This window comes from Lipotes vexillifer, unplaced genomic scaffold, assembly GCF_000442215.2.
Source record: "Lipotes vexillifer unplaced genomic scaffold, Lipotes_vexillifer_v1.1 scaffold36, whole genome shotgun sequence".
Classification (NCBI taxonomy): Eukaryota; Metazoa; Chordata; class Mammalia; order Artiodactyla; family Lipotidae; genus Lipotes; species Lipotes vexillifer.
This window is the reverse complement of record NW_006792448.1, coordinates 4,542,122-4,558,877: the sequence shown is the minus strand read 5'-3', so window position 1 is coordinate 4,558,877 and position 16,756 is coordinate 4,542,122. Positions and strand designations below refer to the sequence as shown.

At 48.8% G+C, this 16,756-nt stretch overlaps 1 protein-coding gene across 2 annotated transcripts in view; it reads right to left on the bottom strand.

Moving 5' to 3' along the window:
• Positions 1-16,756, bottom strand: part of ST8SIA5 (ST8 alpha-N-acetyl-neuraminide alpha-2,8-sialyltransferase 5) — a 64,376-nt gene that overhangs the window by 4,978 nt on the left and 42,642 nt on the right. Inside the window, exons 2-4 of one of the 2 annotated variants that reach the window (XM_007465614.1) lie at positions 15,657-15,749; positions 5,402-5,488; positions 1,860-2,004 (exon numbers count right to left, since the gene is read on the bottom strand). In XM_007465614.1, coding sequence (XP_007465676.1) covers positions 1,860-2,004; positions 5,402-5,488; positions 15,657-15,749 — 325 coding nt within the window. The remainder of the gene's footprint in view (positions 1-1,859; positions 2,005-5,401; positions 5,489-15,656; positions 15,750-16,756) is intronic. The other variant, XM_007465615.1, reaches the window with a different exon arrangement.

Genomic DNA, 16,756 nt, shown 5'->3' with positions numbered 1-16,756 from the left:
CCCGTGTCCCCTGCATCGGCAGGCGGACTCTCAACCACTGCGCCACCAGGGAAGCCCCATCAAGGGCTTTTTATGTTCTATGTCAATGTTTCTCACACTTCTGTAAATCAAAAACTACCTGGGTACTTTCCGAAAATATACATTCTTAGCTCCATCCCAGAACCACAGAATCAGAATCTTCAGGGTCGGGGTAGGAGCCCAAGAAGCTGCATATTTTTCAACGCCCCCCCAAAAACACTCACCTCAGGGAAGTTTGGGAAATACTACAGCACACGCTCTAATTCGGGGGTGGTGAATTACGACCTGGGGGCCACATCTGACCCACCACCTATTTCTGTACGGCCAGCAAGCTAAGAATAGATTTTCTATTTTTTAAGGGTGGGAAAAAAGAATACTTTGTGATGTGTAAAACATATAAAATTCAAATTTCAATGTCTAATGGGAACTAAAGGGTTATTGGGACCCAGCCACACTCTGTTGCTTACTCGTGTCTGTGGCTGCTTCATGCTAGAACGATAAAGGTGAGTAGCTGTGACAGAGACCATATGGCCTGCGCATTTGGCAACCCCTGTTCCACTTCCCTGGGCCTCAGTGGCCCATCCCCATGGCCCTCCTTGCATCCATATGTTATACCCGAGCTGTGTGTCACCCACTGGCATTACCTGCAAGTTCACCTGCTGTCACCAGTCTCACATTCCAGGCCTTGAAAGACCCACCTCGTAAAGACGACTCACACCCCATCGTCCTCCAGCGCTGCTGTGGGAGGGTATGTTTGACACCCGTCCACCTCCAGCTCCTCCCCATTGCTCCCCTCCCCACCCAGGCCCAGTCATACCAGTGCACTCTGGTGCTCGGAGCAAGAATGCAGGGGACCCCTGGGCTTTGCTTCATTAGCACTCCCCGGAGCAGGGTAGCCCAGCCCCTCATATTTCATCCAGCAAGAACTGAACCCGCCCCACCCCCTAGTTTGCTAGAACGCCAGCAGTTCTACAAACTGGACCCACTAAACCTTGCCCTGGGCTGGCACTCTCCAGGGGGTGCCTATAAACACCTTGCATGGAACCTTCCTCTTCAGGTGGTAACCATCCTCATCCGCTGAACATACAGGCTCCAGGGTCCCTTCTCCAAGGGTCTGGTGCAACGATTAGGCCAGAAGCGCCTGCCTGCACCTGGGTTCTGTGATCTGAGCACTTTGCTCACGTGGGTCACTCATTCTGTGGTCCCCCTGGCCAAGGAGCCTCGTGCTGGCCCTGAATGAAGAGCCTCCCTCCAGGCTTCTCATAGGTGAAGGAAAAAATAATAATAAACGTCTCTCTTGTTTAAGTCTCTGATATTTTAGATTTTCTGTTCTAAGCAGCCAAACCTATTCCTAGTCCAAACCCCAGTGTTACAGACAGTGAGAGTGGAGCCTTGAAAGACAAAAAGGACCGCCCAAGGTCAGCCAATACGAGATCAACCTTTCAGCGCTTTACTTTGTATGGTTTGCGGTTTCTTGTGCACACAACATTTGCGTGTACATTTTTGCTCTTGTGCCTCCCTCGGTTGGGGACAAATGCTTAATCCTGCTCCCAGATAGCTTCGGGATGTTCTTTGCAAGCAAGGCAATAACCAAAACTTCACAACCACTTTCTTGCCAAAAGTCATTCAACTAACAGCCTGTTGGCATTCTTTGTGCTCAGACAGAACCCCCAGGAACCCCGGAGGACGGTCTACTGAGCCTAAGAGAATGGCAAGCCAGGACCAGGACAGCTGGGTGCAGGGCACAGCTGAGTGATGCCACGCCACACGGGTATGGCCACAGAGGGCCCTACTGGGTCAGCTCCATTGTCCCACCCGGACCGCCCTGCCCAAAGCAGCACCTTGGGAAACATGTGGAAGATCTCCCGGTTGATGTGGTAGATGCCGCTGGTGTCCACCTCATACTTGAGTTTCGTCCCCAGGGGCGTGTTCTTCTGGGTGGTGAAGAGGAAGGAGGGGGCATTGCAGCACCTGGACAGAGTGGACCTGCCGGGCAGGAGATAGACGGAGAGAGACCAGTGACACAGGGCAGAGCAGAGCCTCTCAGAGAACAGAGGGGTCATGGAACTGAGGCCCCTTGGGGAGGCCAGGGAGCGCCATACTTTCCCAAACACCCCTGCCCCTGCCCCCCGCACCTCTGCTTTAATACTCCTCCCAATGCCCCAGCCTTTCAGGGTCCAGCCTGGTCTCCCTCTGTGAGCTCCCAGCTGCCCTGTCCCCACTGGCCGCATTGGCTTCTAAAGGCCCACAGCACAGACTGGGCATCACTCGCTTCATCATCTGTCAACTCCCTCTCCGCTTGAACGAAAGCCCCTGTGCGGCAGGGACCCTGCCTCTCTGGATCCTGCACAATGTCAGACACGTGGGGGTCAGCTACCAAAGTCCTGCCAACTGCGGGCTGAAGTATTCCCCACATGAGATTCACAAGAGCCGCTAGGCCTTCCACTACCTCCCAGAAACGCTTCCTTATCCAGCTCTGAAGGAAAACACAGGCAGGAGAGCTCTTCCTTGGTTCTTGGCCCCCATGTCTGACTCTAGACAAGGCTAGCCCTGCCTGATGGGGTCAAAAAGCAAGACATACACAGTCCACAGAAATGTGCCATTTCAGTGATTTACAAACTGTCTTAGGAATAGGGGGAGGGTCAGAAATTGGGATGGTGGCTTGATACTGGATGACTGCCTGCAGAAAGTGGAACCTGGCTTCCAAAAGTTTTAAGGAGTTCATTATTTAAAAAATAATGTGGTTTTCACTGACAAAAACACTCAGACATGAGCTACAGAAAGGTTAAAGCTCACACGATGCAAGCAGGCTTAAAAAAAAAAACAGCCTTCAAGGGAGAGTGGGGCTGTGAGGCAGGCTTGGGAGCCAGCCAGGTCAGAGAATCCCGATTTTCTCTTCTCTGCAGCTGGTGTTCCGCCCGGCAGTGTATTCTCCCAGGGTGCCTGCAAGGCTTGGTGATGGGGTCAGATCCCAGGCACACGCTGCTCCCCTATCCTGGGGACCCAAAGCCCCACCCTGGCTGCAGAGGGGCTGGATTTGACAAAGGATGCAAAATGCCACCCTCTCACAGGGGGCTGTGAGCCCACGAGGACCCACTTTCTCCACAAACAGCAGCAGGGGGCCAGTACACACTGGCCTTCGTCCCCCAGCACTGGCTCTGGGCACAGTTACATCCAGCCTCTGGGCAGCCCTGGGAGGAATGGAACACCATCCCCATGGAGTCTGCATGATGACCACTAACTAAAGTTGAGGACGAGCTTTCTGGAAAACCCACACCGAAGGTGTGGCGTGGAAACTTGAGCCGCCAACCTAGCGCCAGGAGGCCTGGCTTCTAGTTTCTGCTCTGCACCCACCAACTGTGGGGCTTCGGGCAGATCTCTTCCCCTCTCTGAGCCTCCGTTTTCTCAACTGTAGAATGCAGGGCTGGCTCTTCTGACCCTCTGTAATCCTGTGACTCCAGATTGCCAAAGCCAGGAAGGCTGCGCCCATTGTTTTTTGTGACTTTATCTCTTGCAGGGAATTCACTGGGGAGCTCAGCTGGCTGCTGGCCATAGAGAGCGGTCTCTCCTGGGGAGGGTTGGATTTTAAAATGCAACTGAGTCTTCCCAGGGGCAAGGCCAGAGGCCTGGCCAGGCAGGAGCCATAGGTCAGCATTACAAACCAGCATCTGGCTGGTCCAGAAACTCCATTTTTGTCAGCCCACTGGCGAGTACCCAAATGAGGGAGACTGACCCAAACTAACCAAGCTCACGAGTGACTGATATATAAACCAGAATGCCAGTGTGTCCATTTGTAAGCAGTAGGGCGAGGGAGGGCCTCTGTTACAGGATTCCTTTCCTGTCACTGGAATGCTCATGCCTGTGTTCTAGCACACTCCCCCATCCCACCCCACTTCACTGCACCAGGTTCTTGCACCTAAATTAAGAGTCTCATCATCATTCAATGAGCTTGTAATGAGAGCAAAGGGGGACGACCAACTGGCCTTGAAGCTTTTCCCACTCAGAGCATAGCAAGAGTGGATGTCACTTCTCTTTCCCCCACTACTAGAAAGGTCTCAGCTCCCCCAGAGCCTCTCCCCGGATCGTGCTGGCTGATCCCTGCCAAAGGCTCCCCTGCGGATCCTGGTTTTTCTCTTGCCACATCATCTTCCCGTTGCTACATTATTTCCTTAGGTATGTGAATCCCACTGGCAAGGCTTCTGTCCAGCTCTCAGCCTGGACAACATCCTTTGGCATCTCACTGACCTCGTCCATGCAGAGTTCGATTTCAGTGTGGCCTCAGTGTGCTTGGGCCTCCCCGTCATGCACCACCTGCAGTATCGCTTCGCTTTAAAGGCGGAATTGGGGCTGCATTTACAGCACACACCTTGGACCCGTTGCCCACATTCTAGTCAATGGTACGTGGGTCTCTGCAAACTACTGCCAGGCCTTAGCTGGGTTTCTGCAGTCTCCTAGAGGCATCTGGTTGGGGGCTGCTGGCACCTGCAGCACGTTCCTAAAACGTGCCACTTAAAACTGCCTCTCAACTTGGCCCAGAATTGCAACAAACTGGAACAAATGACTTATACAGAAAATACAAAATACTTAGTGTTATTTGCTTTTCACAGCTTCCCGTGTAGGATTCCTTCATGCAGATGGCTCTTCAGCACATTCAAACTACAGCCTGAGTTGCTAAAATCCAATTTATACACACATTCCCAGGATTCTGTCAATTCCATTCAATAAGGTCTACCCTGCACTAAAAACATAGCATTAACTCCTAGGATTTGAGAGTGGAGAGGCCCCTATAGCTCACCACTAATCACAGAGACCGTCTGGACATCTGCTAGGCTCTCAAAGACAGGAGAACATTAAGATACAGCTCTTGCCTCCTGGGAGCTTATAACCTGTCAGTTTCTGTTAGAGAGCAGTTAGGGAATAAGCTACAGCAGGGCTCAAATGGCTGGTCTAGGCCGTTGAAGCCCAAGTGCTCTGAGAAGGAGAGGACTGCTAAGTTAGAGCAGCTGCCCGAGGAGCGGGGTGGGGAACGGGGTATGGAAGGCCATGGAAGATGCTTAATGTACCTGAACGCACGGGCCTCCTGGAGACCTCAAGCACCTCACCTCACAGTCAGGGGCTGTACTGGAGACAATAGCACTGACCACACAGGGCTGCTGCCAGGACTAAGGGCAGGGACATGGCGGACAACTCCCAGCAAGATGCCAGCCTCAGCCTGTGTGCTGAGTCAGAACCTCCCCACTCCCAGATTCCAAAGCCCAATCAGAGCCAGCTCTGGGGAAGATGTCCCTGGGGGCTGGCCTTGCAGGACGAGGGAGCTCTGAAGAGGTGCCTGGGAGGACCATATGAACAGAAGGGCTGGGGAGCACCGATGAGTCATAGATACTTGAACTGGTTGGCTTCAGAGATGTTCATCGCCCATTTGCATATCTGGAGGCTCTTCCACCTGTCGAACAGCTCCAGCTGCTTCACCCTTGGGAGCGGAGGACAGAGAGTGCATGAAAGGGCCAGGCTGGACCATGTCATCATCCCCAAACATGCTCCCTTCCTGTTGCACCTTATCCCAAATCCTGGGCTGGTCCTTTGTATTAACTGTATTTTCTAATTTGCTATACTCTTGAGTCTCTGGCATCTGTGGCCTTGTGAATTCCTAGAGATAGCAAACCACTCTCCTGCAAGCATGCCTTCCATACACACCTCAGCTAGTCCAGAGCCCACACCTTCAACCACCTCCTTTATGAACGGAGCCACTAGTCCCTGCCCTCATCAGCCCAGAGCTAGGGATCAGACAACCAGGGGCAGTCCTTATGCCCCAAAGCCCACTGAAATTATTCAAACTAGCCAATCGTGAACCTTTTTATCCTGCCTTGTCCATTCCTTTCCACGAAAACCACAATAAAGGGTCTCACCTCTGCTTTCCCCTCATCCCTTTGCCTCCTGACCAACCCTGGTGCTTCCCCATGTGTCCCTGCATGGTGTGCCATGCCTCCTGTCTCTAGGGATCTGTGAGCATGAGAATGTCTTCCTTCACAATAGCCTCTTGTATGTCTGTGTGTCTTACTATATGTGATCAAAACAAATCCCAGCACATTTTATTTTATTTTTTTTTTTATAATACACAATGTATTTATTTATTTATTTATTTATGGCTGTGTTGGGTCTTCATTTCTGTGCATGGGCTTTCTCTAGTTGTGGCAAGTGGGGGTCACTCTTCATCGCGGTGCGCAGGCCTCTCACTATCGCGGCCTCTGTTGTTGCGGAGCACAGGCTCCAGACGCGCAGGCTCAGTAATTGTGGCTCACGGGCCCAGTTGCTCCATGGCATGTGGGATTTTCCCAGACCAGGGCTCGAACCTGTGTCGTCTGCATTGGCAGGCAGACTCTCAACCACTGCGCCACCAGGGAAGCCCCCCAGCACATTTTAAAACACCTGCCTCACATGCCCACCCCCAAGGGCCTTCACAGTTCTCCCAGGAACATCTGTCTATAGAGGGTGTAAGACCACTTCCCTAAGGTCTGTAGATCACCCCACACTGTGCTCAGCACACAGTAGGGCTCATTGCAAGGGCACAATGCCCTTCTCTTTCTCTTTTCTCAAGGGCAGATCACAATTTCCAGTGACAGAGAGGAAGAGATGAGAAGCCTTTTGTCTGAACCACCATCTGCAAGGCTTTATGCCAGTTGGGTTTAGATATCTCAGCATTGTGACATCCCAAAGCACTCCCTGGAAAGGGAATGTCTAAATCATGTAGGATTCTTCCTTTGACTGAAACCAGCAAAAAGAATTGGATCATGGAACCCTTTTCCCATTGAGCGGTGCCTCTGACTGGAGTTCTCAGGAATGTTGGGAGATGCTGGACAGACCATAAGTTCCTTAAAGGCAGAGCCATAACTTTTGTCTCCTGACCTCCCACATTCCCCATCCCACAGTAAGGCATGATACAGTTGTCCAGGGTTACCTGGCTGTGGCCCGGTTCAGACGCTGGCTGGTCTTGGACACTGGTGCAAGGAGAGCCTTTTAAAGGTCATTCTGGTTTGGTCATGAATGGGAAAGTGACAAGCCCCCAGGAGCTGAGTGTTATCAAAAAACTACCATTAATTGTGGTTCTTACTTTGAGGTCCACCAAAGGTCTTAAGGAAACCTATGAACCCTCTGAATTATAGGCAAAATCCCCTGTCTGTCCACCCATGTGCACATCTTAGGGAAAATCTGAAGCTTTCATCAGCTTCCAAAAAAGGTGCATGATTTCAAAACAAGGCAAATACTTAACTGTAAAGTAAAAAAACAGGTTCATTCTGCAGAGCTGTGTCCCCCTGTGTTTAACTGGAGGGGGAAACAGTTGTTCCCAAACTAGGCAAGCCTCACCTACAGAGAGAGTATATGACTGGTGCGGGGAGGGGTGATTGCAGGAAAAGTCATACAGGATAGTGACTGAGTACATAGATTTTGGAACCAGAAGGGGAGTTGGGCCTCAGACCCAGTTTAGGCACTTCCTAACTATGGGACCTCAGGCAGGCTATGTGACTGCTCTGAGCCTCAGTTTTCTCACCTAGAAAATGGTCATAACACTACATTATTGCTCACCCACCCAGATTTGTTAAGACTACTAACTAAGACGATGCAATAAATGACTAAGAATGGTGTCTGGTATGTGGAAAGTGCCCTACAGGTGTAAGTTATTATTACTGTTAAACTAAGCTGTCTTGACAATGCTGACTTACAGCCCCCTGTACTTTCCCCTTCTGTAAAACCCATAACCTGTCCTTACCTATGCCTGATACTTCCCACTAAATAGTAAATACCCTGGGGCAGGGGATCATGCCTGACTGTGACTCCAGTGCTAAGGCACACAGCAGAAGAGTGGTAAATATTTGTTGACTATATCAATAATTAATGAATGAATCAATAAGTCTGAATTCAAATAAATTCTATAACTATTTATTGAATTCCTCGATATGGCAGGAACTGGAGATACTGTGGTGAACAAAAACACTCCCTGCCCACACAGACCTCACAAATGGGAAGCAAATATACAGGGATACGACACCGAAAGCACAAGCAATAAAAGCAAAAATGGACAAGTGGACCCCATCAAACTAAAAACCTTCTGCACAGCAAAGGAAATAATCAGCAGAGTAAAAAGACAACCCTACCAAACAGGAGAAAATATTTGCAAACCATATATCTGATAAGGGGCTAACATCCAAAATACATAGGAACTCCTACAATACAATAGCCAAAAACAAATAACCTGATTTTAAAATGGGCAAAAGACTTGAAAAGACATTTCTACAAAGAAAACATACAAATGGTCAATGCATACATGAAAAGGTGCTCGACACCACTAATCATCAGGGAAATGCAAATGAAAACCACAAAGAGATATCACCTCACACCTGTCAGAATGGCTATCAGCAAAAAGAACACAAATACCAAATGTTGGTGAAGATGTGAAGAAAAGGGAACCCTCGTACACTGTTGGTGGGAATGCAAAATGGTGTGGTTGCAATGGAACACAGTATGGAGATTCCTCAAAAAATTAAACATACAACTCTCATATGATCCAGCAATCCCACTTCTGGGTATATATCCAAAGGAATTGAAATCAGAATCTTGAAGAAATACTTGCACCCCCATGTGCAATGCAGCACTATTCACAATAACCAGGTTATGGAAACAACCTACATGTTCACTGATGAATGAATGGATAAAGAAAATGTATTATATACATACAATGAAATATTATGCAGCCTTAAAAAAAAAAAAAGGAAATCTTTCCATATGGGACCACTTGAATGAATCTGGAGGACATTATCCTAAGTGAAATAAGCTAGTCACCGAAGGACAAATACTGCATGATTCTACTCGTATGAGGTATCTAAAATAGTCAGTCTTATAGAAACAGAGTAGAATGATCAATACCAGGGGCTCAGAGAAGGATAAATGAAGAGTTGCTATAAAGTTTCAGTTATGTAAGACCAATAAGTTCTAGAGATTTGCTGTAAAACTTAATGCCTACAGTTGACAATACTGTATTGGACACTTACAAATTTAAGAGGGTAGATCTCATGTTAAGTATTCTTACCACAACCAGAAAAAAAACAAACCCAGATATTTAATGCCATGTTAGGGAGTGGTGAGTGCTACAAAGAAAAATGAAGCAAGGGACTTCCCCGGTGGTCCAGTGGTTAGGACTCCACGCTTTCATTACAGAGGGCCTGGGTTCAATCCCTCGTTGGGGAACTAAGATCCCACAAGCCACTCAGTGCAGCCCAGAAAACAAACAAAAAACCAAGTTAATCCATTTTAGAAAAAGAAAAAAGAAAAATGAAGCAAGAGGCTCTAAGGATATATCGTACAGCACAGGGAATATAGCCAATATTTTATAATAACTATAAATGGAGTATAACCTTTAAAAATTGTGTATCACTATATTGTACACCTGTAACATATAATATAGTACACCAGCTATACTTCAATTTAGAAAAAAAGAAATAATAAAAAAAAAAGAAAAATGAATCAGGGGTCGAAAAGTGACTGTTTCAGATGGGTTGATCAGGGAAGCCTTCCCTGAAGAGGGGAATCTTACACAAAGAACTGAAATGATGCATGATGGAGCCACGTGGATACATGGGGGAAGAGTATTACAGGCAGAGAGAAGAGTGAGTGCAAAGGCCCTGGGGCAGGAACCTGCCTGGCAGCTTTAAAGAGCTGGAAGGAGTCCCTCCTCTCATCCTGATGCCTTCCTTCCAGCTTTCCCAAACCTCCCACAGCAGCTCTTGCTTCTTTATCTCATGTGACATTGGAGGAGAGGTGCCATTACACAGCGGCACCCTTGCTCACCCACTGCTGCCCTCCCTCACTCCCTGCAACCCACAGGCCCCTAGGGCAGCACCCTGAACAGCCAATGCCTCTAACACCTCCAGAAACACAACCCTGGCAACACTGAAGGCCAGGGTCCCAAGTTCAACTGTTACCAGTGTCCAGGCCCCATCCTCTGTGCCTCCAATGTCCTTGTCACACACTGGATCAAGGTCGGGGCCTGGATACCCAGCCTGGAATCCTGGTTCCATCCCTAACTGGCAATATGACCTCAGACAAGTCATTTAATCTCTCTGAGACTCAGCTGCTTTATCTGTAAGACAGATATAACCTCTGCTCTGCTGATCTCAGAGGTTGTCAGAAAGATCAAACGAGGCAATATGTATAAAAAAATTTTATAAGTTGCTTTACAAATGCAGAGATCACCTTTACTCTAAGATGAAGGGTTGAGCCAGCCACTTGCCTCCTTTCCCCCAAGACATGACTAATATTCCAGAAGAGGGATAAAAAAAGACTAGATTTGCTCTGGGAACAATCTAAGAAGAAAGAGCTCTTGGGGAAAAATGAAAATTCATTAGAAAAGTTGGAAGGTAAAGTCAAGGAATTTCTCAGAAAACAGAAGCAAAGGGCAAAGAGATAGAAAAGATGAGATTCAAAGATATTCGAGGAGCAATCCAGAAGAATACCACCTTTAGAGGTACCAGAAAGAAGAAGTGGAGCAAATTGGAGAGGAGGAAATATGAAGCAATCCAAGAGAAAGTTCAAGGGTTTGGAGTGAGCTTCAGATTAAGAGGTCTCCATGAGCGTGTATCCTGAGGTCCACCGTCGGGCTATTCCAGAACTGTCATGATCTGTAAAGACTCCGGACAGAAGAAAACAGGTCACCTCCAAAGGAACAGCTAGTACCGTGCTCATACAGCCCCGGATACCAGAAGATGATGGAGAAGGTCTTCAGCGTTCTGTGGGTGAATGATTTTCACCTAAAATATCAACCCCACCAAACCAAAAATTAAGAGAAGAATTAGGTCATGGAGACACAGAAGGACTCAAACCCTTACCTTCCACCCACCATTTGGGGGGAATTTACTTGAAGGTGGGTAGAAGCAAAAGGAAGGAGTAAACCAAGAAAGAAGCATCTAACCTACGGAGGCAGAGAAGGGAAGTGACAACAGTGTGTGACCCACCAAGAGAGCAGCCTATCCAGGATGGAGAAAGAGGATGAGGGGAAACCCTGGGGGAATGCCTGGTCGATGGACAGGCAGGGAAAAAAAAAAAAAAAAAAAAAAGAGGCATGAGAGAGACAAAATGTTCAAAAGGGAAAAGATGACTAGAAGCTCGAGAAAAAAAGGGAAAAAAATGAATAGGAAAAGAGATGAGAATCACTGTTTTCTGATCTTCAAATTTTAGAGTCTGCCCATAGCAGCCCCCAAAGAGGCTTGCTATGGTTACAAATAGAATGTAAGTGTTATTAGCCTTGACATTCTAAAGGTAAACTCACGGATGACTGAAGCCAGAGGCTGGAACTAAAAAGTTGGGGTAATTTTAATAGCCTCATCTTACAAAGTACAGGATCAAGAGATACTGCCAACATTTGGTAGAACAAGAAATAGGTTACTTAGGCAATCTATAGATAGAAGAACTAAAAATAGCAGTACCCCTCAACTGGTAAAAGTGGGGGGATGGTTTGGGCTGGGTAGGGGAGCTGAATCCTCACCCACCAAACCAGGACATCAGTGAATGCTAAACACAGCATACGTGGCACGCATAAGACTGAGAGGTACAAGGTAATTTCCAGAAGAAACAGCCGAGTAGCAGGCCTGGGGGAGAGGCTGTGGGGAAGGGGACCTTTGCTTTTTATTATAAACTTTTGTATTCTACCTGCTTTTTCTAGTCGTGTGCAGGAGATGGTCACCTTCATCTCGTTCTCCCTCATCGTTCTCCCCCTTTTCCGCCATGGCCTCTTCTGTTCCCACCTAGGTTTCATCCACTCTCTCATTCATTTAACAGACATGTCCTGAGCCTGGGTAGCATCAGGCAACAAGACTCAGAAAAGTGTGGGCACAAAGGGGCATCCAGCCCTGAAAGCTCTGCCCAGCCAGCCCTGCTCCCAGCCTCTCTCCTGGTCTCATTACAGGGCTCTGTGCAGGGTTCCCCAGCCCACAAAGATGGGGAAGCGGTGGCAGGAGACACCAAGGGTGAGGTCCCAGGCATGGCCCCCATCAGTGTGTGAGCACAGGCAGCAATTGGTTTAAAAATAAAGAGGCCCTAGAATGACTAAAAGTCAGCATAAATAATTTTTACAAGTATTAGGGACAATGTGATTTCGTAACAAATCATCACAGAGTAAATCCTCATTGTATTGGATATTGTCTGGGAACGAGGCCTTTACCATATGGGAATTTTCTAGCTGACTGATTTTTACCATTGACTGGAGCAATTTTGGATCAGAATCATTCCCAGATGAATCACACACCCCACTGTCTCCTCAGATGGAATGCCAGCTGACGTTCATATACCGGAAGGGCCTCTGGGCACATCCGTCCAGCCCCTTCCATTCACAGATGGAGATTTAACCTTTTCCGGATGACTCAGGGTCTCCGCCGTGAGCATCACTCTTGGCTCTGGGCTGGAGCACAGTGACGCCCACAGGTGCCCAGGTAGCATCAGAAACACTCGTATTAGAGACCAGCCTCTGGCTTCTCCGATTCCAGCCCTGGGGGAGCCCACTGACCTCAGCTTGAGGACTCAGGAAAGGAGCCACTTGGTATCACTGCTCCCTGATGACCCAGCAGGCTCACATGCCCCATGAACAGCCCGGCCTCTCTCCTCTCAGACCCCCAGTACCACCAGCGCCAAGACTCCAGGGCCAGGGGACCACATGGAGGGCAATTGACGTGGAAGAGACAGATGGGGTAAAGCTCACAGGTCGCCAGCTGGGATGGCCGCTCAGCTCAGGAGAACAGAGAGGGTGCCCCAAAGGCAGAGACAAGAAGTAGAGCCAAACACGCAGAGGACCTTTTTTGCACCAACACAAGTCCCTGACAAGGGACAAAGGGTGGCCACAGATCATGGGGGGAAATGAGGTTCCCATCACACCCCTCAATGTTCAAGACTTAGGCTTGAAACAAAGGGCCCGGTAACTTCTAATATGGTCCCTAAATGGAAGCTGTGATAAGGATTATTATGGGCTGAATTATATCTCCCTCAAAATTCATATGTTGAGCCCTAAACCCCAATATCTCAGAATGTGACTCTATTTGGAGGTAAGGTCTTTAAGTGGTGGTTAAGCTAAAATGACATCACCAGGGTGGGCCCTAATCCACTATGACTGATGTCCTTATAAGAAGAGGAAGTTAGGACACAGGTACGGAGGGAAGACCCTGGGAAGACAGAGAGAGAAGATGGCCATGTTTCAGCCAGAGAGAGAGGCCTCGGGAGAAACTAAGCCTGCCGACACCTTGATCTCAGACCTCCAGCCTCCAGAACTGTGAGAAGATAAAGTTCTGTTGCTTAAGCCCCCCAGTCTGTGGTACTTTGTTATGGGAACCATAGCAAACTAAAACAAGGACTTATACTAATGCAGAGAAAATATATGGGTCGAGGGATGGGATGTGACAGAAGGATGGCCCATTTATAGGGTCTCTCAGACCTCCTGTCTAGATCTTGAAGTAACCATGAAGAAACTGTCTGCATTTTATAATTTAAAAGATTAATTCTTTACCCTTTGAAAACTCTAAGGTATGCTCTCAGTGAAGAGTGCTCCGGCTTTCCCCAGCAAGACATTTAAGGGGCCGATCTTTGAGTTCTGAGAAAAGATAAGGCCCTCTGCTTATACCTTTGGCTCCTGCCTGCGGGCTGGACAGACGTCTTTGTCACTAAGTCACAGCTCCTCAGCAGAGCGTATCAAACACCAATCACATTATCCTCCCCCCGCCCCCACTTGTTTAAAACCTTTCCCATGGGTGCCCATGGACCTAAGAAAAGGATAAAATCTAAATCCCGCTCCACACTGCAAGGCTCCACAAGGTCCAGCCCTGCCTGCTGCTCCAGGGACATGGCTCCTGTTGCCCCTCAGGCCAGCTCTCAGAGCCTGGGACACAGTGGGCCCCTCCTGACACAGGCCTTGGCACAAACTGTCCCCTCAGTCTAGAATCCTCTTGGTCCAGTTAACTCCTAGCGCCCTCCATGGTGTGCTCCGCTCAGGGCTGGGTGGGATGGACAGAGGGTGAGCTGCCTCCTGCGGTCCCTCTAGAAGCTATACAGACCCTCGAACAGAACAAGGACCGTGAACAATGCAGCTGATCCCAGCTGGACGTTTGGCCTTATCCCCGGAACTTTCCTGCACTACTGAGCTGATGGAGTCTGTGAATGTCAGCCCAGAAAAGCTGCTGCTGGTTCCAAAACGGAAAGAAAGGGGAGGGAGGAGAGACAGAGGGCACATTAACATTTACTGAGCACCTATTATGTGTGCTGCTGTAGATGTGCACTGTTGGGCTATCTATTTCACGTATGTTACTTCAGCTAGTCTTTACTGCAACCCTTAAAAGTAGGTAATTGTGTCCCCATTTTTATAGGTAAGGAAAGACTCAAAGAGGTTAAGTAATTTGTATAAAGATGCAGAGCTTCTAAGGCCCAGAGTCAGCTTTGGATCCCAAGTCTGCCTGACCCCAAGCTCCAAGCTCTTTCAATGACCCACATGACCTGGAAATCATGTCAAGTGGCTAAAGGAGCAGTGGCTCCTGCCTGTGGGCCATGGATGGAAGTCCTGGGATCGTGTCAGGGCCCACGAGTCCACATAAGCACCCAGCACTGCCTGGCTCCAAATCAACTGTACCTCTCCCACATCGGATGTGCAGTTGTCCCTTGAACAGCACAGGGCTTGTAGTCAGCCCTCCCTGACCACAGCTCCTTGGCATCCGCAGATCCAACCAACATCGGACCAAGCAGCACTGCAGCATTTACTCTCAAAAAATGTCTGCGTATAAGTGCACCTGCGCAGTTCAAACCCATGTTGTTCAAGGGTCAGTGATAACTGTTTTCAAATAAACGTACATCCTGCCATGATTAACATGACACAAATTCCTCTCAATTCATGGCAGCGCTGTGAGGGAGGCACATACACACTAGCGAGTCCAGCATGTAATGTGTTTTCCCTCACACAGGTTGTAAAAGAGCCACAGGTGATACACTGTTGGTGGGGAGTGGGGAGCACAGTTCTCTTGCTATTTGTATTAAAAAAAAAAAATAAAAGGTAAAAGTCATCCACCCATGGGTGCTGGTTTATGCAGACCCTCTGGAAGGATGCACGAGGATACATGGGTGGCCTCTGAGGGGCAGACTGGAGGGGGTTAGCTGTGGGAAGGGGACTTCTCACTGTATATCTTTTTGTACCACTTGAATGTTGTATTCTTTAAATAATTTTTTTAAATTTAATGAATAGCAAGAGGGCAATGCTTAAGCCACAAAGTACTGAATTTCAGATAAGATACTCCTGTGCCCTCTTCGATTTCTATCCAAGAGGAGCCCAGTGATGATAACCATGGACGCTGGTAACAGAGCCGGGGACTGGAACGCCCAGTCACCAGAGGTAACCTTGCAAACTTGGCATTTTTCATAAAACACGAACAGTCATCCCTGCGTCGAGCCCTCCAGAGCTCTCCAAATGCCAGAGGCCCCGGGGAAGCACCCTAATTCTTTCTCTGTAGTGATGCACCAAGTTTCCAGTTTCGTTGGGCCAATCCCTCACCCCCCACCCCACCCTGCCTTGCCCTTCCCCACGTGCCCCGCCCTGCACCCACCACCCATCCGGCCACACTCACATGGAAAGCACCTTCACTTCCAAGATCTCGTGCCTCAGCTCCAGGCATCTCGTGGAGTTATACTCAAAAGGGCCCTCGTAAAATTCAAAGTACCTGGGGACCAATAGGGACAGAGGTTACTATGCAGAGAAGCGGCCAGATTTTCAGGGACCTGTCGGGGCTCTTGTTGTCGGGGGGCGGGGGGCAGAGGGGTGGTATCTGGCCAAATTAATAGAGCAAACCAGCCCACCCAAGCGGACGACCTGAAGAGGGTCTGTTTCCAGGACTGCTGGCGCCCTCTGGCCTGATCACTTGGTGGCTGATTACTCTCAGCACCCCCATCAACCTGGAAGTATAAACATGAACCCATTTCAGTAAATCATGACATTTAGAAGCAGGTTTGGCTCCACGTGGTGGCTTCGAAGGAAAAAGAGGATGCTCTGGGCATGTTCTCATTTGCGGTCTTCCTCTGACCAGTCATTGATGGAGGCAGCCCTGGGAGCCGGGGCAGTGAGGCTACAGGTCTTCAGCAGGTCCTGCCCTTTCCTGCTCTTTTCTCCTTTCTCCTCCTCTTGGGAGAAGTGTCACACAACGACAGCCACAAGCATAGCTGAAGAAACACAAGCTGCTTTTTCTACTATAAAAAGCATTTGTTTCCATTAGCTCACTGATGCCCATGCTCGTGCTGTGACTAGGTGAGACTCTTTCTTCTCCCCATTTGGCAGCTGAGAAAACTGAGGCTAAACAGGTGGCACTCCAGGTGGTGCTGTCAGTGTAGAGGGGCCCGAGCCCACTCCCACACCAGCTGGCTCCAGGCATGTCAGAGTCACCTCGCAGTACCTTCTGCAGCTTCACGCAGAATAACAATAGCAATTTCAGCCAATACTGCTGAGCCCTTGTCATGGGCCACGTTCAGGGCCCGGCACTCTACGTGGAAGCATTCACTTTTCTTTCTTTTAAATTGAAGTATAGCTGTTTACAGTATTATGTTAGTTTCAGGTATATGGCATGTTGAGTCAGTATTTTGCAGATTATATTCCGTTATAGGTTATTACAAGATAATGGGTATAGGGCTTTCCTGGTGGCGCAGTGGTTGAGATTCCGCCTGCCGATGCAGGGGG